The following is a 24,534-nucleotide window of genomic DNA, read 5'->3' on the forward strand; positions in this document are numbered from 1 at the left end:
ATTAAGTTTATAGTAGCATTATGTCTAAAAAACTATATATATACCTTAAAGATATTTTACTGCTAAAAAATGCTAATCATCATCTGAGCCTTCAGTGGGTCCTAACTTTTTCACTGATGGAGGGTCAGTCACATAGATGGCTACTGACTGATCAGGGTGGTGGCTGAAGGTTGGGGTGGCTGTGGCAACTTAAAGTTAAGACAACGACATCTGCAGTATCAGCTGACTCCGCCTTTTACGAATGAGTTCTCTGTAGCAGGCAATGCTGTTTGACAGCATTTTAGCCACCACAGAATTTTTTTCAAAACTGGAGTCAATCCTCTCAAACCTTGTCACTGCTCTATCAACTAAGTTTATGTAATATTCTGAATCCTTTGTTGTCACATCAACAGCCTTCACAGTATCTTTACCAGGAATAGCTTTCATCTCAAGAAACGACACTCTTTGTTCATCCGTAAGAAGCAATTCCTTATCCATTCAAGTTTTAATAGCAGACTGCAACAGTGAAATTCTATCTCCAGGCTCTGCTTCTAATTCTCTTGCCATTTCCACCACATCTGCAGTTACTTCCTCCACTGAAGTCTTGAAGCCCTCCAAGTCATCCATGAGGGCTGGAATCCACTTCTTTCAAATTCCTCTTAATGTTGATATTCTGACCTCTTCCTTTGAATCAAAAATGTTGTTAATGGCATTTAGAATGGTGAATCCTTTCTAGAAGGTTTTCAATCAACTTTTCCCCATATCTGTCAGAGGAGTCACCAAGTATGGCCACTAAAACCTTATAAGATGTATTTCTTAAATACTAAGACTTGAAAGTCTAAATTTTTCCTTGATCCATGGACTGCAGATGGATATGATGTTAGCAGGCAAGAAAATAACACTAATCTCATGGTACATCTCTATCAGAGCTTGTGGGTGGCCCGATGCACTGTCAATAAGCAGGAATATTTTCGAAGGAATCTTTTTTTCTGAGCAGTAGTTCTCAAGAGTGGCCTTAAAAATATTCAGTAAAGCATGTGATCAGTAAACTGTGCTGTCATCTAGGTTTTGGTATTCCATTTATAAAACACAGGCAGAGCAGATTCAGCATAATCGTTAAAGACTCTAGGATTTCCAGAATGGTCAATGAGCACTGGCTTCAACTTAAAGCCACCAGTTGAATTAGCCTCTAACAAGAGTCAGGCTACCTTTTGAAGCTAAGTCAGCAGAAGAAGTCTCTTCTCTAGCTGTGGAAGTCCTAGGGGGCACCTTCCAATAGAAGGCTGTGTCATTTACACCAAAGAATCTGTTTAGTGTAGCCACCTTCATGAAGCACCTTAGCCAGAGCTTCTGGATCACCTGCTGCAGCTTCTGTATCAGCTCCTGCTGCTTCACTTTGCACTTTTATGTTATAGAAACAGCTTTTTCCTTAAGCCTCCGGCACCAACCTCTACTAGCTTCACACTTTTCATCTACTGCCTCCTCACCCCTCTCAGCTTTCACAGAATTGAAGAGCGTTAGGCCTTGCTCTGGATTAGGCTCTGGCTGAAGGGAATCATATGATTGGTTTGATCTTCAATCCAGACCACTCAAACCTTCTCCATAGCAGCAATAAGGCTGTTTCACTTTCTTATTATTCATGCGTTCACCAGAGTGGTACTCTTAATTTCTTTCAAGAACATTTTCTTTGCATTCACAACTTGGCTAACTGTTTGGCTCCAAGAGGCCTAGCTTTAGGCCCATGCCAGTTTCCTACATGACTTCCTTAGTCTCTAAGCTGAATCATTTCTAGCTTTTGATTTAAAGTGAGAAACTTGACTCTTCCTTTCACCTGAATACTTAGATGCCACTGCAGGGTCATTAACTGGCCTAACTTCAATATTGTGTCTCACAGGGTGGCTCAAGGAGAGGGAGGGAGACAGGGGAATAGCTGATCACTGGAGCACTCAGAACACACACACATCAATTAAGTTCATTATCTTATATGGGTGGGGTCTGTGGCACCCCAAAACAATTATAATGGTAATATCAAAGATCATTGGGTACTATTAACAAATAGAAGAATAATGAAAAAGTTTGAAATACTGAGCGAATTACCAAAATATGATGCCAAGACACAAGGTGAGCAAGTGCTAGAGGAAAAACAAGGTCAACAGACTTGCTCAATGCAGGGTTGCCACAAACCTTCGATTTGTAAAAAATGCAGTGTCTGTAAGTGAAACAGAGCAAGGTATGCCTGAACATTTAATCCAAAGTACGACTGGAGCAAGACAGAATTCTGACTTCAGATGGGTGGTGGGTAACTGTTAATATAAAGGACACACAAGAAAGATCGAAAAAAGTTAAAATTAAAAAATGAGACACAGCAAGTGATAATGAAGTAAATTGTCACCTGGTATCCAGTAAACTTTACTCCTGGGTTATTTTCTATTTCCCACAATCCTTCATTAAATCCTTTCCGTTTGTTTGATTTTCCAAACTTGTCCTTGTATTCCTTGTAAGGGAAGAGGTCTTTGGGACCTAGAAAAGCACTGCAGAGACACATCAGAAAGAGATTTGACATCTGACCTTCAAATGTAAGGCATTTTTAATATCAACTCAGGTGTCAGAGCATATCTTAGTATATAAATTATAAGTATTTATAAACTCTCTGAGTTAGGCACATATCACAAGATGTTTTGCACACATAATTCAAGGTAGAAAAAAATGGACAGCTAGGTATACAGGCCAGCAACGCTGACTGTGTTGCTTTGATTTTAAATTACTAATTTCTTTTTTGTTTTGAAACTGATTTTAGTTAAACAAGTAGTTTTAAGGATGTCTACTTTGACCACTTAAATCATCTTACACTAAGACTTATATATGCTAATCTTTCATAGGTAAGGGGTGTAAAAACAGAAACACTAGAGTAAAAAATGATTCTAACTCTATATACCACATTAGTATATTTATTATTTCTATAAATTAAAAAATCATTAGTGTTTAATGAGGCATTAGACAAGAAAAAAATTAGAAGTGGCAAAGTAGATAGAATAATCCAATTTAAACCTAATCCTAAATTAGTCATAATTATGAAAAGAAAATGAGAATAATCCTGAGGCTGGCCTAGAGATCCGAGCATTTAAACTAAAGTCTTCAGCATTACTGTCTATGACATTAATCTGGCAGATGACATAGTGAGGCCCACAGCCTGGCTGAGATGCATTTCAAACTGAGACTCATTTATTCACATTTTACTGAACATCTCTAAAGTGTCAGCTGTTCCGGAGGTGCTGGGCGTTCTTCAGGGAACAAAAAGATGAACATCTCTGCCCTCATAGAGCATACTTCTAGTAGCAAGGGTAGGAGTCTAGACAATAGAAAAGATAAATAAAATATAGTACCATGTGCTAAAAATAAATAAATCTATTGATGAAACAGAGAAGGGGGATAGTAAGGACTGGTGTGGATTTTAACAGTTTTAGAAATACAGATCAAGAGGGAAGGCCTCACTGAAAAGGGAACATCCAAGAACTGAACAGGGTGAAGAAGGGACCAATGTGGTTATTTGGGGAAGAGGAGAGCAAGTTGAAGAAAGAGCAAGTATAAAAGGCCCTGAGATAGAAGAATGCCTAGCGTGTCTGGAGTGAAATGAGTGAAGACAAAGTTGTGAGACGAGGTCAGAAAGGTACCAGTATGGGAGCATGATCGTGATGGGGCTTTGAGGCCACTACAAAGGCTTTGAGTCAGATGGGAAGCCATTAACGGTTCTGAGTGTGACAATTTGTGTTTTAAAAGGGTCACTCTGGCTGTGCTGAAAACACACTGAAGGTCTGGGTACTAGGGCAGAAGTGGAGAGACTAATTAGAGGGTACTGAAGTCACAACGGTGACTAGGACCAGGGTGTTGGTGAGGATTCAGGATCCAGGTGGCTGGATTCTGAATTCACTCTCCAGAAGGAGCCAAGGTGATCCGTTGGTGAGTCGTATATGGTATGTGAGAGGGTGGAACTAAGGCTATCTCCAATGATATGGGCTTTCCAGGTGGCTCAGCGGTCAAGAATCCACCTGCCAATGCAGCTGATACAGGAGATGGAGGGTGGATCTCTGGGTCAGGAAGATCTCCTGGTGAAGGAAATGGCAACCCACTCCAGTATTCTTGCCTGGGAAATCTCAGGGACAGAGGAGCATGGCGGGCTACAGTCCATGGGCTCAAAAAGAGTTGGACATGACTGAGCATGCACACACACCTGCCAAGGATACAGACTGAGAAATTAGAAGAATGGACTTAGTATACTGAAACGCAAAATTTTTGAGAGAACAAGATTTGAAGGTGACACGTTCAGTTCTGGATGTTAAATCTGAAAACCTAGTTAGATATCCCAGTGAAGACGTCAAGTAGGCAACTGGGCAGGTGATCTGGAATTTAGGGAAAACGTCTGTGCTAGAGGTGTGTATTTGGAACTTATCAGCAGAAGTTATATTGAAAGCTTTGAGACAATGGATTAACAGTTTACTGTTGATTTTATAAATTCCATTTTCTGACTGGATCTTAGTACTGGTCCCTTCCTTACACTGCCCAGCTGATCAAGAATTCAAGTTGATAAAATTACCCAAACACGCTTTCTGACCCCAATCACCACATCTGCTTTGGTTGTTCAACTTTAACTGTTCAGCATGATTGTATTTCACTGCATCCAGAGATAGTTTATTAGGTTACTGGACATTTTAATCAAACTGAGCATGAGAAGGACATGTGACTTTGGGTCTGGTGATTTCACCCGTAGAGCAATTTGACATAAATTATTAGACTACAGCTTTTGACCTTTCTCCAGTCGTCCTTGACTCTAGGTACAGGAATTAACTGTGGGCTAAGCTGCCTGAGGTTCATGTCAGCTATTGATGCTAACCAGAGCTTGTCTGTACTTTATGCCACAGGAGCCAGGGTTAATGATTCAACTGGCCATGTGAGCTATTGCCAGAAAGAGGGACATTGATTGAATGAGCTATTCTAAAACAAATTCTTATTTTTGATAGATGATCTTGGGTTTTTCTGGTTTACAGATAATTCCACAAATCAAATCTCCTTTCAACTGGTTAACTTTGCTATATGTTTTATGAATTTTAATGGGTAGACCAGAAAATAAAATTGTTCAAAGTAATATGCTCTAAGAATGTTATTTTTTTTTCCTGGCAAAGGCTGCCTTAAGAATTGTCCAGACTAAAACTACAGGGGTAGAGTTATATGTGGCAGAAGAAATTTGGGCTCCAATCTCCTGTCTGTCTGAGCAACAGATTCAGAGCCATGTTCTGAGAATTCTGGCTTTGCCTGGGGGGTGCTCCTGCTGATAGTTTTCTTGTTAAATCCCTCGCTTTTCACATACTTTCCCCCCACTGCATTTATTTCATTGAATCAATTTTAATTCATTCAACGGCTATTTTTGAAAACACCTGCCATAAGCCAGGCACTGTGCACAGCACTGTGTATACAGGGCTTAGCAACATTCACATAATCTTTGCCTTCATAGAGAGACTGAATATTAGGCACTTGCCAGGGCATATAATCTCAGGTTCAAGGACACCCAATACCTCGTAAATGATCAGCTGAAACAATCTTGTAACAGTTTTTCTGAAGTTCACTGTCCTCTAGATGTTTTAAAATCTACTCCTGGATGATCAAACCAGCAGAAAATTCACAAATGGACCATAACACACTGCTCCTTGGTAGAAATGCTTTTACTGAATTGAGACTTGGAATTATGCCACTGACTTATATTAAGGGTGCTACAAGAAAGAGCTCCATAAAATCCTTCATACTGTTCCCTGGAATGATTCTGTTACATTTATTAGCAATATACCAGGTGGCAAGCTCTTAAAGGGCAACTTTTATTTCAAGTGCCTCAAAGAATACCCAGAAAATGTTTACTAAGTGAATGAAAGTCATCACATAATATGAGTAAATGGGTGACTTTGGTATATATAGTGGGAATGTAATAATCTTATTTATTAAATTCTGCCTTGTTCTAGATATACAATCAGATCACTTAGAATTAAGTCCTAAAAGAAAAGCAAAATAATGTATAGACACAAAACAGAGTTAGGAATGAGGGAAATACAAAAACAGGTATCACATAGCCCTGAGCACTTATTACTTTGGTAAAACATTTATTTCTTAAGCCTCTAGCAACCTCTTCAAGGAGAAAAATGTGTTAAGTTGCATTGTCCACAAGTGTCTATTAGATAAAAACAAAACAAAGAAAAGAAAACTAACCTCTTAAAAGAAACATAAATGTTTCTCAGATGAAGACAAGCAGGAACTATGACTTAAAGGGCCCTCTCTTGGCTAACTCTCTTTCCGTAGGAGAATAAGGAAGATGTAAGGGTGCTAGAGACAGCACCGTCAGGAGAAGTGCATGCCTGGCTCTGTTAACATTCACATAAACACAGGAACAGCCCTGACTTTGAAGACTTACAAGATTTCATCGTAGTTTTAGCTTTTGCTCCCATTTGCAACTCCTATTCCATTTGTGCCCTTGTTGTAAACAACCATATGTGTTCTCAGTGTGTCAAGGTTGCCTACTGTTCCCTAGTACCCACGACCATCTTCTTCCTTTTAATGGATTACTCCTCCCAATTTGTTTCCCAACAGCGCTGCCTGGCTAGAGACCATGTTTCCAGCTTCCTTACAGCTTGATATGGCCTTATTTATGACTGACCAAGTTCTTGCCACTGGAATAAACAAAAGTATAAGAGACATATTCAATTTCCCTGTCATTTCCTTACCTCTTCTCTCTCCGCCTTCCCTCTATCTGGAAGATGCATGGGCGCTGCTGAGCCAGTTTTTGCTTTTTTGTTCACTTTTCAAAATAAGCGGACAAGACCAATACCCCCATGGAAGCGCAGAAACACAACAGAAGAAACCTGGGTCCCTGGAACAGAGCTGACTACCCACCTTGATGTATCTGCCTCTCTCTGGTTGTTTTTTAAAAAAATAGTAAATGCCTATATTATTTGAGACACTGTATTTTCAGTTTCCTTTATTCAACAGTTTAACCTGTACTAAGTGACCAACAGAATTATAAAAACTTACAAAGGTGGTACGTTTCCTTCAGAGACTGACAAACTGTGAAGAGGCCCGAGAGACTGTGAAATATGAATGGAAGACATAACTCTAGCAGGGAAATATACAAGAGCTACAAAAGAAATGACAAGAAAATCACCCTAGTACTGAAAAGTATCCTAAAAGAAACTTCTGGGCCATGCCCAACATTTAAGCAGAAACAAATGACATTCAAAAGCAAAATGAATGAAAAATCTTGACATTAAGAAAAGATATATTACCTTTGTAATTTTATATAAGTGGTTATAATGATTTTAAGAGTATATAAAATAATATAAGTGATTGTTAACAACATATGTCATCTAGCAGAATCAAATCAGAACTGTTGAAAATGTATGTTGTTTTGTTGACTTACGTTTCGTGGGTGCCAAAAAAGAAGATAGGGTACTTATTGGCTGGAGGCTTCACAGCTCCCTCTGGGAGTTCATCGATCTGTTAAAGATAAAATCAGGTTAAATAGCATAAACATGAACAAACATTGTCATGATAATTTATTGCTATTTTCAAAATAAAATTACTCTAATAAAAATCCCAGTCATTTTTCTTTTCCCTGAACCTTATAAAATGATTCTAGAGGTCCTACTGACACATCATATGGAGAGTAACTCTGTGAACTGATAGTAACCATTATGACAACACATAATCAGGAGCCGAAACTACTCACGTCCTTCAGCTCAACAGAATTACACTTGGGAATCTGTCCTTGTGAAGTACTTCAAGAGAAGAACAAAGAAACAAAAAAGATGCACTTTGGGGGGATAGCAGCAAATTTTTACACATACACACACACACTCCCTAGAAACATAAGCATTACAATATAGGAGAATTATGGAAAATTAACAAAATATTATATAGTGGCTAAAAGGTATCTCTTGCCTGGACTACTACAAGTAGTAGTAGTAGTCTTGTAGTCTACTACAAGACTCTCCCCACAAGCTGAAGTTGGAACCATGTTTTCAAAAGCATATTCAATTGCGTCAAATCCTTTAACAGCTTCTCAGAGCTGTGCACCTGAAACCTCTGGGATTTTTTAAAAGTAAAGATCATCAGCCTTCCCCAGATCCATCAATTCTTACATACAGCTGAGTTTGAGAACTTCCAAACTCTTCAGAATGCTACATATAGACCCATTATTTCCTAGAATGTTTCAAGAAATGGTCCTTGACTTCTAAATCTCCATCTGCAGCCCCCACCCTTCTTTTGAACTCCAGGCTTGAAATTATAAATACCTTCAAACCATTTTCATTAATAGGTCCTGCAAGCAGCTTAAAATTAAGACAAGTTTACGAATAGAAGAAGAGACACACTTGTAGTTTATCGAGCAAGGAAAAGGGTCTGGTATCCAGTGTCTTGAAGAAATCTAAGGCCTTCTTAACTAACATATGCCAACAGACTGAAGATTACTAAATATCACACATTCATCTTTGAACTGAATGAACCATGTGTCACAGAACAGATGTTCTGGCATACTGAGAGAAGATGGACTTTAAGTCTAGAAATGTGTAATTAAGTCTGGCTTCTGACTGATATAGAAAACATCACTTAATATTAGACTTTCACATCTTCAAAATGAGATGGTTGTACTAGATAACCCCTAGGTTTCCTTCAAGTCCTGAAATCCCATGCCTTGTCTAGAACTGAACTAATTTTCTCTGAATTTGTTTTGTTTCCTGTCTTATGGATTGGCACAATCAGTTACCAAGAAAGAAACCTTAATCTTTTTATTATTTCCTCAAGCACTATGTTCAGTTTTTCACCAGCTTCTCCAATTTGGCTCCTGAAATGTCTCCAAATTGAATACCATTCCCATTACTAAATTTAGTTCCCTAAAAAAGTTCTCATGACCTTTTGACAAGGCCATAGCAGCTTTTCAAATTATCTCCTTGTCTCTTAGGCTTGCCCCTGTTACCTACTATACAGTGTTGGTTACTAAATTGTGTCCAACTCTTTGTGACCCCATGGACTATAGCCTGCCAGGCTCGTCTGTCTATAGAGTTCTCCAGGGAAGAATACTGGAGTAGGTTGCCACTCCCTTCTCCAAGGGATTTTCCTGACCTAGGGATCAAATCTGGCTCTCCTGCATTACTGGTGGATTCTTTACCATCTGAGCCACTAAGGAAGCCCACTTACTATACAACTGCTGTGTAAACCTTGTATTACATTCAATATACTACCCTGTAAGGACAATTTAAAATGAATAATTTCATTCTGAATAAAACTCAATATATTTTCAGTTTTATACACACACACACACACACACACACACATATTATTGTGGTAAAAAAGACCTAACATAAAATTTTCCATATTACCCATTTTTAAACTTCTAGTTCAGTAACGTTAAGAATATTCACACTGCTATGGTACAGATCTCCAGAAAGTGAATATATTTTAAAAGAACAAAAAATAGAAATTAATATGGAAATGCATATGTTTATGTATGTGGGGGGGCACTGAATTGCTAGCTGACAAAACACTATCACATCAGGTTTTTTTCCACCCCTGTGAGAAAACTGAAAGTGAATCTTTTTAAAAAATCTTTTAAAACTTTTCTTTCACATAAGACATAACTTGTGACTGAACTCTTCCTCTGCTGTGATGTTATGTAACTAACATCTACTGTAGAAGCTACAAACTGATGGCTCTTAGGCCCATGTCCAGCCTGAAGAAATGCTTTGTTTGGCTCATACACTGTTTTAAAAATACTGAATTAGTTGTCAACACTTTAATACTGGAAGATTCATTATTAAAATCCAGACTAATAGCTTCTGTGGAAAAAATACTGAAGATAGGGCTGGGCAACACTAAGCCTGATTCCCACAAGGCAACAATCAGCTGAAGATGATCGACAGCTGCCTGCAGACAAGGTCTGCGCTCTCAGGTGTAACCTGTCTACCTTTCTCCAGGTGAGCCTTTACATGCCTGCTTCCCTTACGTACATGACTTGCTTGGCCTCTTTGAATATCTGAGTTCATGCCTCCTGTGATACACAGTGTCAAGACAGCGACTTTATCATCACTCTGGTTCCCTCAAAAAGGTGTTTAAAGTTGACATGCACTCACTGTATTTAATTGAGAGTCTTTGTTCTGAAAATTACACTTCTGGAATTATGCTGAGCTGTTCAAGTAGATATACTTTCTTGATCCAATTAAAGAGTGCACCTCCGAGGCACTGGTTTTTGTGTTTGTTTTGGCTTCTAAAGTGAGTACTCAGTGGCAACAGAACTTTATCTTCAGTTGTTGTTGTTCAGTCACTAAGTTGTATCTGACTTTGCAACCCCACGGACATAGCACACCAGGCTTCCTTGTCCTTCACCGTCTCCTGGAGTTTACTCAAACTCATGTCCGTTGAGTCAGTGATGCCATTCACCCGTCTCATCCTCTGTCGCCCCCTTCTCCTCCTGCCCTCAATCTTACCCAGCATCAGGGTTTTTCTCAATGAGTTGGCTCTTCACATTAGGTGGCCAGAGTACTGGAGCTTTTGTTTTTCTACTGTTTCTGCTTTCCTGAATTTTATTTTCACTTTTATTTCTGGTTCTTGGCTATGTTCAGTTCTGATTCTGGTTTGCACACAGCCAGTGTTATTCCCCATAATAGGAGGATGGGGATCTAGTTTCTTTTGGGTACGACAGGGCAAATAATCTGATACAACAGTCTTCTGGTTTCTAGAAGAATAAGTCCTGCTTTTACTGGAAAGAAGAAAAGCCCTTTGAGATCCAGATCAGTTAGTGTATGAATTTAGTGCGTCCTTTAACCTACAGCTGAAGCTGTAGACCTGAAGCTGAGGCCTCTGTGTGTGTCTATACTTGAAAGAGTCTTTACCCTTCCTTGCATGAGTTTGAAATATTTTCCTTTTTCTAGGAAATGTATTAACAAATTAGATATAAATTTCTTAAAACGAAAGAGTTTTGTTTTTATTGAGTTATAGATACTAGTAAGATTACAAAAATCTAATATAAAGGAACATAACAATCCCCAAGAAATTAAAAAAGTGAACGTAGAGTACTTGTTATTGTTCTTTGTTCGTCTGCTCTGCTCACTGCAGAGACACTTCGGGGAGGTCAGGCAGAAACTGAGACTGTCCCGTGGGCCCTGGAGGTGGGGCCTGGAGGGAGGGGCCTCATGTTTCCTAGGAAACTTGTTCTCTGAGACTCATCTGAGTCTCACCCCTGGGCCCTCGCCATCAATACCACCTAAGGACTTAGGAGAAATGCGACTTCTCAGTCCACAACCCAGGCCAACTGACTCAGACACCTTGCAGGTTAGGCCCAAGAATCAGTGTTTTAAGAACCTCCAGCTACGCACACTAGGGTGCATGCATTCTTTCAGACTATGTTTTTCTCTGGAATACATGCCAGAGAGTGGGATTGCAGGGTCACATGGCAGCTCTATGCTTAGACCTTTAAGGAACCTTCATACTGTTCTCCAGAGTGGCTACACCAAATCATATTTCCACCAAAAGTGTAGAAGGGCTCCCTAGCTGTTTCTGATGTTAATAATAAGACATTCCACCTTCCTGTTGGGGGTCCTCCTGGTGAGCCACCTTTGTTTCCTATGATTAACCAAGTTTGCTTAAATCTGCAGCATTTTTGCACTGAGACTGCAAAATTGCATCAGTGCACATTTATTTGCCTAATACTTTTAAAAAACGTATAAAATGTATGTACAATTCTCAATCTTTTAAAGGAGTGCTACACTGTGATGGCCTCTTAAGGGAAAAAACCCTTCTCACAAGAATATTTTTATACATGAATCCAAATTTAAGTAATCAAAGTGAATCTTTGAACAAATCAGACTGGTTTACAATTCTGGTTTAAAAACAACTATTTGTCTTTATCTGGATTTAATCATTGCAGAGTGTAACATAAGTAAATAAAAAATAATAAAACTGGGGTTTCTCATGAAGATACTAATTTACATCTGAATTTAAAAGAGTCTACTGATAAGCTAGTATTACTTCCATATAATGTTTAGGATACAGGAAAATGTAAACTTAAATTACAATTCTGACAAACTTTCCTGTATCAACAGTCATTATATTCTGTGGGATGTTAAGATCAAACACAGTTTCCAATAGTAAACTTTAAGGCCTTGGACTAATAATTAAGTTAATTAAAGGACATCTCTGCATCTCCGAGTAATCCCTGAGACAGAACGCTGAAACGACTGGTCAGCAAGTATGTGTGCCGCATGCTCCGGTGCTCAGTCACTTCCAACTCTTTGTGACCCCAGGGCTGTGGCCCACCAGGCCTCTCTGTCCATGGGATTCTCCAATCAAGAATACTGGAGTGGGTTGCCATGCCCTCCTCCAGGGGATCTTCCCAACCCAGGGATCAAACCCATACCTCTTATGTCTCCTGAATTGGCAGGCAGGTTCTAGCGCCACGTGGGAAGCCTTCAGCAAGTGTAGTTTTAACAAATATATGACTTTTAACTTTTAAATGTACTGGAAAGGATATCTGTATTATGTGTATCCATGAGCTTTTCTGGTTTGTTAAAACACTTGTATGTGACAAATTTCTCAACTTCTCTGTGAAATAGGAGTTACTTTGGTTAAATTATAATTTAATATGGAGATTGAGACTATACTAAGATCATAGTGACAAGAAGAACAACCATGTATGCAAAGGTAATGAATGGCATATGCTCTTGTTTATTAATGGGAAAAGGTTAGTCCTATACTTGAAGTTAAGTATCTAGGTTGTACCATAGTGAGAAACAGGACAAATCTGGATACTGAAAGCTGCAGATTTGTACAAAGGGAAATTTATTTGCCCTGGACAACAGTAACTGCAAGTAACAGTCTAAAAATATGCAATGAAATGTTAAAATTTTGCCAAAGCTGGCTCAGTTTTGATGGATTTACTTGTAATATTAAAAAGTAAAAGCTTATAAATCCATTAATGTCAAATACTTATTAATACAAAACCAGAATTTGGCTTTCTCTGTTAAAATAACAAACTGGTCTTGGAATACTCTATCCGTTTGTAACAAAATATGGCAAAGGTTATTCTCTATCTCCTGAATACTCTGCATAGACAGTCATATCTCACTAGAGTAACTTCCTGAACTTTGTGCTCTTTCCTACCCTTAAATTTTGCTAAAAAAAAACACCAAACAACAGAAGTTCCTTGCTAAAGAGTTAAAGTTTAAAAAAAAAGGGGGGGTCATCATCTTCAATGCTAATTTATTTAAAACATTATGTTGTTACTTTGACTAAGTCATTATTCATTACCCTCAGATATCTAAGCTCCAATCTTAATCAAGCTATGAAGTCTGATAATTCTGTGATGTTACTGAGTTCATAGTACTCACTGGGAAACAATTTGGTTCAGACTGTGGTATAAGACTGCAAGCTCAATATTATGTGCTGCCTCAATATTCTGTAACATTGGATGGTTCTGAATGGCCTACCCACAACTTCTCTTCCTCATTCTGCTCTGTGGACAAGGTCCCCTGGTCAAAAAATTCTCCTCATCAGAGGGACCACGCACAGTCTCTTTCTATCCCTAAGTAGCAGGTTTTGGTTCCCTTCTAGTCTCCGAATTATTCAAACAAGACAATCACACCCTCCTGTGGGAACCCCACTCTCTTGACACTACAAAACCTGCCTCCCATTGCCCCAGCTGTTCACTGCTTCTGAGGGCAACCTCTAGGTTGCCCTGTATGGCATGCAGTGTCTTCCTCCTCTGGGAGTGAGTTTACAGAATTAATAAATAGTTGGCTATCTTACCTGTCCAGTGTTTTGTGTGAGCCATTACCAAAAACATGTGGGGGACTGTCTCTGATCAATAGATTGAATAGGAAGTGATCAAAATACAAACAGGCACCAACATCAGGGGAATCTCATCAGAATGCTGAAGTAAGAGGTTCCACACAGTGGTACCTTAGCGGTTTCAGCTACTATACGAGTCCAGATGGTAGTTGGGGGTGGGGTTGAATGGAGGATGAGAAGTCTTGAGGTCCAGAGGGCTAGGCAAAGATACCAAGGTCCCTCCCTCGGCAGTGTCTCTTCTCTCAGAAAAGCTCATGGTCCATTCATGCACTTACTTTGTTCAAATGTCTACTCACACAGCACTGCATCAGAAGATTTTCCCCTTACAACCCAACTTAAAATAGTACCTCTTACCCTGTCATTCTCTTTTATTCTGCTTTATTTTTATTATAAGAATTCCCCTGACATTGAGTATCTGTTGTGTCTTCACATTAGAATATAATCTCTGTGAGAAGGAATCTTGGTTTTGTTCACCACAATAGCTCTACTGCCTAAAGCAGCACCTGATGCTGGGTGGGAGCGCAATAAATATTCCTCGAGGACCAAGGTTTCCTTACTCACTCAGGATCTGAGGAAGCCCTAACTACACTTGCACAGAGAGAGAATCAGTAACCCTGGCTGTGAAGGAGAAGAGAACTGTACATCACAGAACACTTTCAATAACATTACTAAGAAAAACTATTATAAGGTCATAGTATAAAGGAATCTCTATGCTTAAGAAAAGAAAACAAGGACAAACAACTTGTCTCTTTGAATATGCCAGTAAGAAGAATTGTGGGGGCCAGCTGACTAAGAATGTGGAGAAATAAAAAGACCATTTTACCTATGAAAGTTTATGAAGTAAGGTTAAATTACAGAGGGTAAAAAAGCTTGTGATCTTATCATAAAATGGTTTCAGGTAAAAAGAAGTCTACGAATAAGTCAACAAATTCACTGTAGGGGAAGAAAGCACAGTATGGAAAAAGGAAATGTGTACAAGAGGACAGGAAAAGAATTTTTAAAATTTGAGTATATTTGAATTAACAAACAGGTAATTGATCATCTTAATATCTGAAAATAATACTTTCTTAGAAGGACCCCAAGAATGATAAGGAAATAACTTGCGATATAACAGTTCAAAAAATCTGCTGAAAATCAGTCCCTAATTATCTTCAAGAATATAAAACCATTACTTGTTAGTTGACAGAGTGATCTCACACTAAAAGACAATTTGCTTTTCACTCCATAAAACTTTGAAAAACCTTGCCATTTTCATCTTTAAAAAATTTCAAGTAATTTTGAGAGGTCACAATATACTTAGAACGCAGCGCTTTTACTGTAGGCTTTATGTAGGGGGCAGGCCAGATGACTTACTGAGGTGCCGTGTTGGTATGTGACACTGCTGATTCTGAAGGAGCATGCTGCTGCTACTGCTAAGTCGCTTCCGTCGTGTCCGACTCTGTGCGACCTCATAGACGGCCTCCTACCAGGCTCCTCCATCCCTGGGATTCTCCAGGCAAGAACACTGGAGTGGGTTGCCATGTCCTTCTCCAATGCATGAAAGTGAAAAGTGAAAGTGGAGTCGCTCAGTCGTCCGACTCTTAGCAACCCCATGGACTGCAGCCTACCAGGCTCCTCCATCCATGGGATTTTCCAGGCAAGAGTACTGGAGTGGGGTGCCACTGCCTTCTCCGGAAGGAGCATACATGGGGCATTAATACATCTCACAGTGCACCTGCAGAGAGCCAGCTGGACAACTGGAAGAACTCAGGCTGAACAATAAAGAGCAAGGGGTGTAGCTTATGATCTTCATATAAGATCTTTATTTGTAGTGCCAGATCTTTTTAAAAAAATTATAGCAATCATATTTTTAAATGAAATGTCTGGCCCATTCCCCCAACTTATCCTCAGTTTTTTAAGCAACTGTCCACATAGGTTCAATTTTGAAGAGGTATAAAATACACTTTTAGGGTTTACTTTCACTTTTATTGGAATAAAATTAATATATAGTGAAACATATTGATCCTAAATGTAAATCTAGTGAGATTCTGATACATGCGTATGCCCATATAAGCAGCCCCTAATCAAGTATGCAACATTTAAGTGGTCTCAGAACATTTTCTCAGCTTCTCTACTGGTTACTTTCTGTCTACCAAGACAACTATTTTCCTGATTTCGGTCATCATAGACCAATGTCGCCTGTTTCTGAACTTAGAAGTTTTAAAAAAACAATAGCAAGAAGTCTTTGGTCATTGGCTTCTTTTCTCAATGTCTTTTTGAGATGAATTCATATTATATTAGTAATATCATTCCTACATCATTCTTTTATATTGCCAAGTAGTATTCTACAGCATCTGTTCTCCAATGTAATGAAGGACATTTGTACTGTTTCCAGTTCTGACTACTGTGAATGAAACTGCTATAATTATTCTTGTGACTTTTTTGGGAGGGTAATATATGCTTTTCATTTTTTTTGGATCCTAGGAGAAGGATAGAGTGCCTGATGAACTATGGAATGAGGTTGGTGACACTGTACAGGAGACAGGGATCAAGACCATCCCCATGGAAAAGAAACGCAAAAAAGCAAAATGGCTGTCTGCGGAGGCCTTACAAATAGCTGTGAAAAGAAGAGAAGCAAAAAGCAAAGGAGAAAAGGAAAGATATAAGCATCTGAATGCAGAGTTCCATGGAATAGCAAGAGATAAGAAAGCCTTCTTCAGTGATCAATGCAAAGAAATAGAGGAAAACAATAGGATGGGAAAGACTAGAGATCTCTTCAAGAAAATCAGAGATACCAAGGAAACATTTCACGCAAAGAGGGGCTCGATAAAGGACAGAAATAGTATGGACCTAACAGAAGCAGAAGCTATTAAGAAAAGGTGGCAAGAATACATGGAAGAACTGTACAAAAAAGATCCTCATGACCCAGATAATCACGATGGTGTGATCACTAATCTGAGTGGGCCTTAGAAAGCATCACTACGAACAAAGCTAGTGGAAGTGATGGAATTCCAGTTGAGCTGTTTCAAATCCTGAAAGATGATGCTGTGAAAGTGCTGCACTCAATTTGCCAGCAAATTTGGAAAACTCAGCAGTGGCCACAGGACTGGAAAAGGTCAGTTTTCATTCCAATCCCAAAGAAAGGCAATGCCAAAGAATGCTCAAACTACCGCACAATTGCACTCATCTCACATGCTAGTAAAGTAATGCTCAAAATTCTCCAAGCCAGGCTTCAGCAATATGTGAACCGTGACCTCCCTGATGTTCAAGCTGGTTTTAGAAAAGGCAGAGGAACCAGAGATCAAATTGCCAACATCTGCTGGATCATGGAAAAAGCAAGAGAGTTCCAGAAAAGCATCTATTTCTGCTTTATTGACTATGCCAAAGCCTTTGACTGTGTGGATCACAATAAACTGTGGAAAATTCTGAAAGAGATGGGAATACCAGACCACTTAACCTGCCTCTTGAGAAATCTGTATGCAGGTCAGGAAGCAATAGTTAGAACTGGACATGGAACAACAGACTGGTTCCATATAGGAAAAGGAGTACGTCAAGGCTGTATATTATCACCCTGCTTATTTAACTTATATACAGAGTACATCATGAGAAACGTTGGACTGGAAGAAACACAATCTGGAATCAAGATTGCCGGGAGAAATATCAATAACCTCAGATATGCAGATGACACCACCCTTATGGCAGAAACTGAAGAGGAGCTAAAAAGCCTCTTGATGAAAGTGAAAGAGGAGAACGAAAAAGCTGGCTTAAAGCTCAACATTCAGAAAACGAAGACCATGGCATCGGGTCCCATCACTTCATGGGAAATAGACGGGGAAACAGTAGAAACAGTGTCAAGACTATTTTTGGGGGCTTCAAAATCACTGCAGATGGTGACTGCAGCCATGAAATTAAAAGACGCTTACTCCTTGGAAGAAAAGTTATGACCAACCTAGATAGTATATTCAAAAGCAGAGACATTACTTTGCCGACTAAGGTCCGTCTAGTCAAGGCTATGGTTTTTCCTGTGGTCATGTATGGATGTGAGAGTTGGACTGTGAAGAAGGCTGAGCACCGAAGAATTGATGTTTTTGAACTGTGGTTTTGGAGAAGACTCTTGAGAGTCCCTTGGAATGCAAGGAGATCTAACCAGTCCATTCTGAAGATCAACCCTGGGATTTCTTTGGAAGAAATGATGCTGAAGCTGAAGCTCCAGTACTTTGGCCAACTCATGCGAAGAGCTGACTCATTGGAAAAGACTCTGATGCTGGGAGGGATTGGGGGCAGGAGGAGAAGGGGACAACCGAGGATGAGATGGCTGGATGGCATCACGGACTCAATGGACGTGAGTCTGAGTGAACTCCGGCAGATTGTGATGGACAGGGAGGCCTGGGGTGCTGCAATTCATGGGGTCGCAAAGAGTCGGGCACAACTGAGCGACTGAATTGAACTCAACTGAGGAGAAGGATTACTGGGCAATAATAGATGTGTATGTTTAACAACCTAAGAAACTTCCACACTGTTTCCCAAAGTGGTTATATTATTTTATAACCCCTTGAACAATACATGAGTTCCATCTGGTCTGCACCCTAACCTACATTTAGTGTGGCCAGTCTTTTTAATTTTAGCCATTCTGACAGATATGAAGTTTTATCTATCTTTTAACACATCAAATGGTCACAGTGCTTTACACATTTAACCAAGGGAAATGAAAGTGAAATGAAAGAGAAAGAGAAATCCAAGTTAACACAAAGAGTTGTATAAGGATCTATATGGCAGCTTCACTCAGAATGGTAAAAATCTGGAATAGCACAGATATCCATCAACATGAGAATGGTTTAACAAACTGTAGTATATTCTTACAAGCGAATACTATTCTGCAATAAAAAGTACTAATCACACAATAACATGGATGAATCTCAAAAACATGGTAAATGACAGAAATGTACATAAAAGAATAATACTGGAATATAGCATAAATAGAATATTACATGATTCCATTTACATGAATTTTCAGAAAAGAAAATGCTAGTTTATCATAAAAAAAAAAAACAACCCTGAACAGTGGTTACCTCTGGGGATAGATGGGAGTGGTGTGACTTATAAAACAGGCATAAGGGAATTTTCTGGGAGGATGGTGTATTTCATATCTTGATAGGGGTTTGGGTTTTAACAGGTGTATAAATTTATCATAATGCATCAAATGGAACACTTAAGATTTATGCATTTCACTGTAAGTGACTTTTTACCTCAAAAATGTAAATAAACATTAAATCCTAGTTAATTACATGCATGCTAAAGTGTTTAGGAATAAAACATAACAATGTACACAAATTAATTTAAAATATATAAAAGTAAGATAAATGGGTGATGGATGGATAGAAATGTTTTAAAATAAAATAAAATGTTATTAAATAAAATGTTAAATATAGATTCCAGGTGGTGGGGATATGAAGCCCACTTTTTCTATCAACTTTCTTTATATTTCAAAAATTTTGTAATAATATTTTGGTAAAAAGAGGAGGAGAGAGGAGAGAGGATAACGAAGGTATAACAAGTTGGTTAAAACCTTGTTTTTAAAGTATGATCAACTAATATTGTTTGGACAATAAATCAATATGAGACAGGAAACTGCTGTGCTTTCTTATATGCCAAGGGTTTTAAAACTGTGTATGTACTTTAGCTAAAAACAACTGAATTTAAAGAAGAAGTTTTAATCAAGTAATGCCATTTGCAGCTACATGGATGGACCTAGAGATTATCATACTAAGTGAAACAAGTCAGGCAGAGAAAGATATCACATGGTATCTCTTATATGTGGAATCTATAAAACAAAGATAATTTGAACTTCTTAAAAAAATTTACAAAACAGAAACAGACTACAGACATTGAAAACAAATTTATGGTTACCAAAGGGAGAAAGGTAGGGGAGAGATAAACTAGAATTAGGGATTAACAGATACACACTACTATATAGAAAATGGATAAATAACAAGGATCTCTGGTATAGCACAGGGACTGATAGTATCCTGTAACCACCTATAATGGGAAAGAATTTGGGAAAGTATATATATCCGAATCACTTTGCTGTATACCTGAAATTAACACAATATCAACTATATTCCAATTAAAATATTTTTTTAAAGTTTTAAAAAACCACCAAATTGTCAGACATTGCACTTCCACCAATAATGTGTCTCTAAATCCCTGCATCTTTACTAATAATGGAGAAGATCTATTTATTTTATCTAGTCTGCTGTGTGAAAAATGGGGTTTTAATTTGCACTTTCTTAATTACAGATGATGCTCAGTACCCTTTCATATGCTAAAATTTATTTGTATTATATTTCTATAAACTGCTTATTCATACCCATTTTTCTACTGGGTTGTTGTCTACTTTTGTTATTGATCATTAAAAGCTCATTTTGTCTATCTATGTCAGTCCTCTTCCTACCATTTGTTACATGTATTTTACCCATTTATCATGTCTTGATTTCATCTGCAACATTTTTTTGCTAGCAGAAATTCTTAATTTTTATATAGTAAAAACTATTAATCATTTCCTTTGTAACTTACAGGTTTGTATTATGCTTAAAAGGTCTTTGGTATTCCAAGATTACCCCCAAATTCTCCCATATTTCTTTTGTGACTTCACCCATTGCAAAAGGATTCCATGAATTATTTTTGTAAGCTAGAAATGTGCCTAACAATGAGTGTAGGGAAGTGAACACCACCCCACATAAACAATTACTAGGACTATAAACTGCTACAAACATTTAAGAAGCTGATATGATCGCATATGTTATAAAATGAAAACATACATACCACATGGCCTAACAATTTCACTTTTAGGAATCAATCTATCCTATAGAAATAAGAACATGAGTGAGTATACAAAGATAAACAAACCAACACGTTCACTGAGGTTCTCCTGCCAAAGAAGAAACAACTAGCAGGCCAACAATCAGTGTAGGAGTGGTTAAGTCAGTTACGGTGCAATCAGGCTCTGGCACATCCATAACCAAGATCATATGTGTTGACTTGGAAAGCTAGCAGTATATCAAGGAAAAGAGCAAGGAGCATCATGCAGAATAAAAATGGTAACTATAAAACCATGCATGCATGTGAATGTGTACACAAGTGGAGTAAAACACGAGGAAGGGTGCATACCAAACTGTCAGGTACTAGCTACCTCAATGGAATAGGCATGGTAGTGCTATAAAACGATACTTCTTCTGTAATTAGAACTAAACAAAATATTATTTTTTAAGAGTAATTCAATAAAAATATTGATGCTCAGAGCATGCACGATCAAGTCTGATTTAAAAAAAAATAACTGCAGAATGGAATTTATATTATGTAAAGAGCAAAAGGACAATTAAACTTCCAGACTCTCCTGAGGACGACTTTTTCTCTGAACAGTCAGCCTCTCTGGACCAATGAGAATCTTGTGTGTGTGTTCAGTCGTGTCAGACTGTTTGTGACCCCATGAGCTGTAGGCCACCAGGTTCCTCTGTCCATAGGATTTCCCAGGCAAGAATACTGGGGTGGGTTGCCATTTCTTTCTCCAGAGGATCTTCCTGACCCAGGGATTAAACCCGAGTCTCTTGTCTCCTGCATTGGCAGGTGGGTTCTTTACCACCAGCCCTGCCTGGGAAGCCCCAATGAGAACTTTCTCTGATTAGATACAGAGGCACCTTTTCCCACTGCAAGGGGGGTCTGGAATGAGTCTCCAGTTTGAAACCTGGTCTGAATTTCAAAGGATACTGTAACTGCAGAATTTCAGCCTTTCCTTTCCCATTCCCCTAGAAGAGAGTCTTAGCTGGTCTTCCTCTAGCTAAGTTCCCTTAATTATAAGCAAAATTTCATACAAAACATTTTAATGGGGAGAGAATTCCCTGTTTTACTCATATCTTCCAAACCCTGTCTTCTCCATCAAAAAAATAAAATAAAATAATTTTAAACTAAATACAAATAGCTATGAATCCAATTCACAGTATCTGTACCAATTTGGGCACATCTTTTATTTTTGGTGTCAATTCACTGAGGTTTATGTTGTCAACAAAATGATATATAATATCTGCTTTTCGCCCTTAAATTCTATTTTATATGATACAAATCACTGCCACTTCTTGTTTTATTCAAATATGGTATCTTCTCAATTTGGAGCTAATTTTTGTCTTCTACTATTTCGTGTTAGATTGGTCTCTTATAAACATTGCATTACTTTACTGATACAAATGGAGACCATTTCTGTTTGTAATATAATGTCTGGCTTTTTATGCTTCTGTTTTTTCTCTTCAACTTTACTTTTATTACATGAATTATAACTCAAATACCTCATTTTTAATTTAAAAAGTACTTCCTATATTTCAAGACCACTATTAAAATAGTATTTGCTGCTAAGTCACTTCAGTCGTGTCCAACTCTGTGCAACCCCATAGACAGCAGCCCACCAGGCTCCTCTGTCCCTGGGATTCTCCAGGCAAGAACACTGGAGTGGGTTGCCATTTCCTTCTCCAATGCATGAAAGTGAAAAGTAAAAGTGAAGTCGCTCAATTGTGTCCGACTCTTAGTGACCTCATGGAGCGCAGCCTACCAGGCTCCTCTGTCCATGGGATTTTCCAGGCAAGAGTACTGGAGTGGGGTGCCATTGCCTTCTCCAAAATAATATTTAACCAATATTAAGATGATATTTATCTATTTTAATTTGAAAAAAAAAAAAAAAAAGGTATTTAGTGTTCTCTCGTCTCTTCTTCCCTTTCCCAATCTTTATTAATCTTTCCTCCATCTTTTCTCTATTTGTTTTACTGTCTGGTCTACTAAATTAGCTGCTAATCACTTTTCTTGTTATAGTGACTATAACTATCCAAGGCAGACACCTTCAGTGAAAGAGTAGGAAGAAGGCAAATCACATATCAAACAGGAGATACACTACCCGAGTGTCAGTTTCAGTTGAAGATGCAAGACATAGATAATACATGCAAAATGAGGTGAGTAAGAACCTTGTAAACTTTAGCTTCAGCACAGTAAGAAAACAAAACAAAGAAAGGCTGGAGACGTCAAAAGAAGAGGTGGAGATTAGGAGAGGATTTTTGGAAAAAGCTCTTTTACCCCAAGTGCCTTGACCTAGGGAAAGACGTTTCAACAAGACCCTTGGAGATCTTAAGATAAATCTTCTAGAGCTTGGGTGTCACAGGAGACTGGTGTTTGACTCAAGTTTGAGAAAGCCTGAGGAAGACTACAGAACTTCCTGGTGAGCCCCTCTGATGGCAGAATGAAATGGTTGATGACTGCACTGAGACTGGTGTGTACTCCAAGAGTTCCTTGTGGTAAGAATGCAGGTCTTCCATGGACCATTAGGTAGAGACAGTATGAGAGATGTCTTAAATTCTATCCAAGAGGGCCATCTGAGGTGAGGGGACCACAGCAGGAAGAAGGTGGAAATGTACCATGACAAACCCAGGGCGGAGGGACTGGATTAAGTGACTATTCACAGGAAATATTAATACATTTGCCTGTATCAAGAGAAGTGAAGATGAGATAATCCCAGGATTACTGGTGGTAGGCTGCTGCTAAATCAGTTCCTAGTAATCCCCATTTCCTGGTATTCATGGCCCTGTATAATCCCCTTTTTGAGTGCGGGCTAGATCTAGCCACTTAGTTCCAATGAATGGAATATGGCACAAGAGATGGGATGTCATTTCCAAGACCATGTTACAAAAGTCAATCACTTCCAGCTTGCTGACTCTTCCTCTCTTGGTTGCTTGTTCTGAGGAAGCTGGCTGCTGTATCTTGAGTTGCTCTCTGGAGAAGCCCATGTGGCAAGGAATCCAGGGATGGCTCTGGCCAACAGCTCATGAAGAAATAAGGCCAATAACTCGCAAGGAACTGAAGCCTGCCAACAACTACTGGAATGAGCTTGGAAGCAAATCCACTCCCTAGACAAGCCTAATGACTGTGATAAGATACAGAGGCAGAGGGTCCAGGTAAGTCACACCTAGATTCCTGATGCACAGAAACTTTAATGTTCACTGTTTTAAACCAGTAAGTTTTTGAGTAATTTGTTATGTAGCCAAAGGTAAAACAGAATAGCTCTGAAGAAAGCACAAAAGAATTCATGAGCTAAAAGAATCAGCTCTAAAATGTTGCCCAGGCCAGAAAGCACCAACACCAGCTCATAATAATAAGAACTGTCCTATCACCTTCTATCCCATTTCAATCCTAGAGGGCTGAAGAATGTTGGATAAGCAGTCAATATACTAGGTAAGGTCAACAAAATTAGCTGACCCCTCCTCTTACTAGAGTACACCAACCTTTAGGAGGCACAAGCTTCTTTGGAAGGAAGAAAATTTGGCTTTAAATAAAGTTTGAAGTTTCAAATAATTATACAGAATTGACCACATTAATTCTTCTATTTAGCCTGCTTCTGTACTAGGACTGCTTTGAGGACTTCTCATTAGCAGAGAGTGATCATCCAAAGGGACAGGAGCAATGTGAGCATCACAGAATGGGTTTGGACACAGAGTAGAGGCAAAATAGTTTTAAAAAAGCGAAATGAGGAACAAAAGAAAAGTAGCTGAATCATAGGGAGAAACAACAAAAGTGGGGGCAAGTCAAGATGAGTAATAAATCTAGAAAAATGGTAGAGATGATCTCAACTGCACAGCAAAAAGAGACACAGACATAGAGAACAAACATGGATCA

General features: G+C 38.7%; 1 protein-coding gene across 1 annotated transcript in view; it reads right to left on the reverse strand.

The window, feature by feature from the left end:
- HDGFL3 (HDGF like 3) overlaps positions 1-24,534 on the reverse strand; it is a 75,015-nt gene that overhangs the window by 16,841 nt on the left and 33,640 nt on the right. The window contains exons 2-3 of the mRNA XM_052659946.1: positions 7,433-7,509; positions 2,372-2,510 (exon numbers count right to left, since the gene is read on the reverse strand). Coding sequence (XP_052515906.1) covers positions 2,372-2,510; positions 7,433-7,509 — 216 coding nt within the window. The remainder of the gene's footprint in view (positions 1-2,371; positions 2,511-7,432; positions 7,510-24,534) is intronic.

Source organism: Budorcas taxicolor, chromosome 21, assembly GCF_023091745.1.
Source record: "Budorcas taxicolor isolate Tak-1 chromosome 21, Takin1.1, whole genome shotgun sequence".
Classification (NCBI taxonomy): Eukaryota; Metazoa; Chordata; class Mammalia; order Artiodactyla; family Bovidae; genus Budorcas; species Budorcas taxicolor.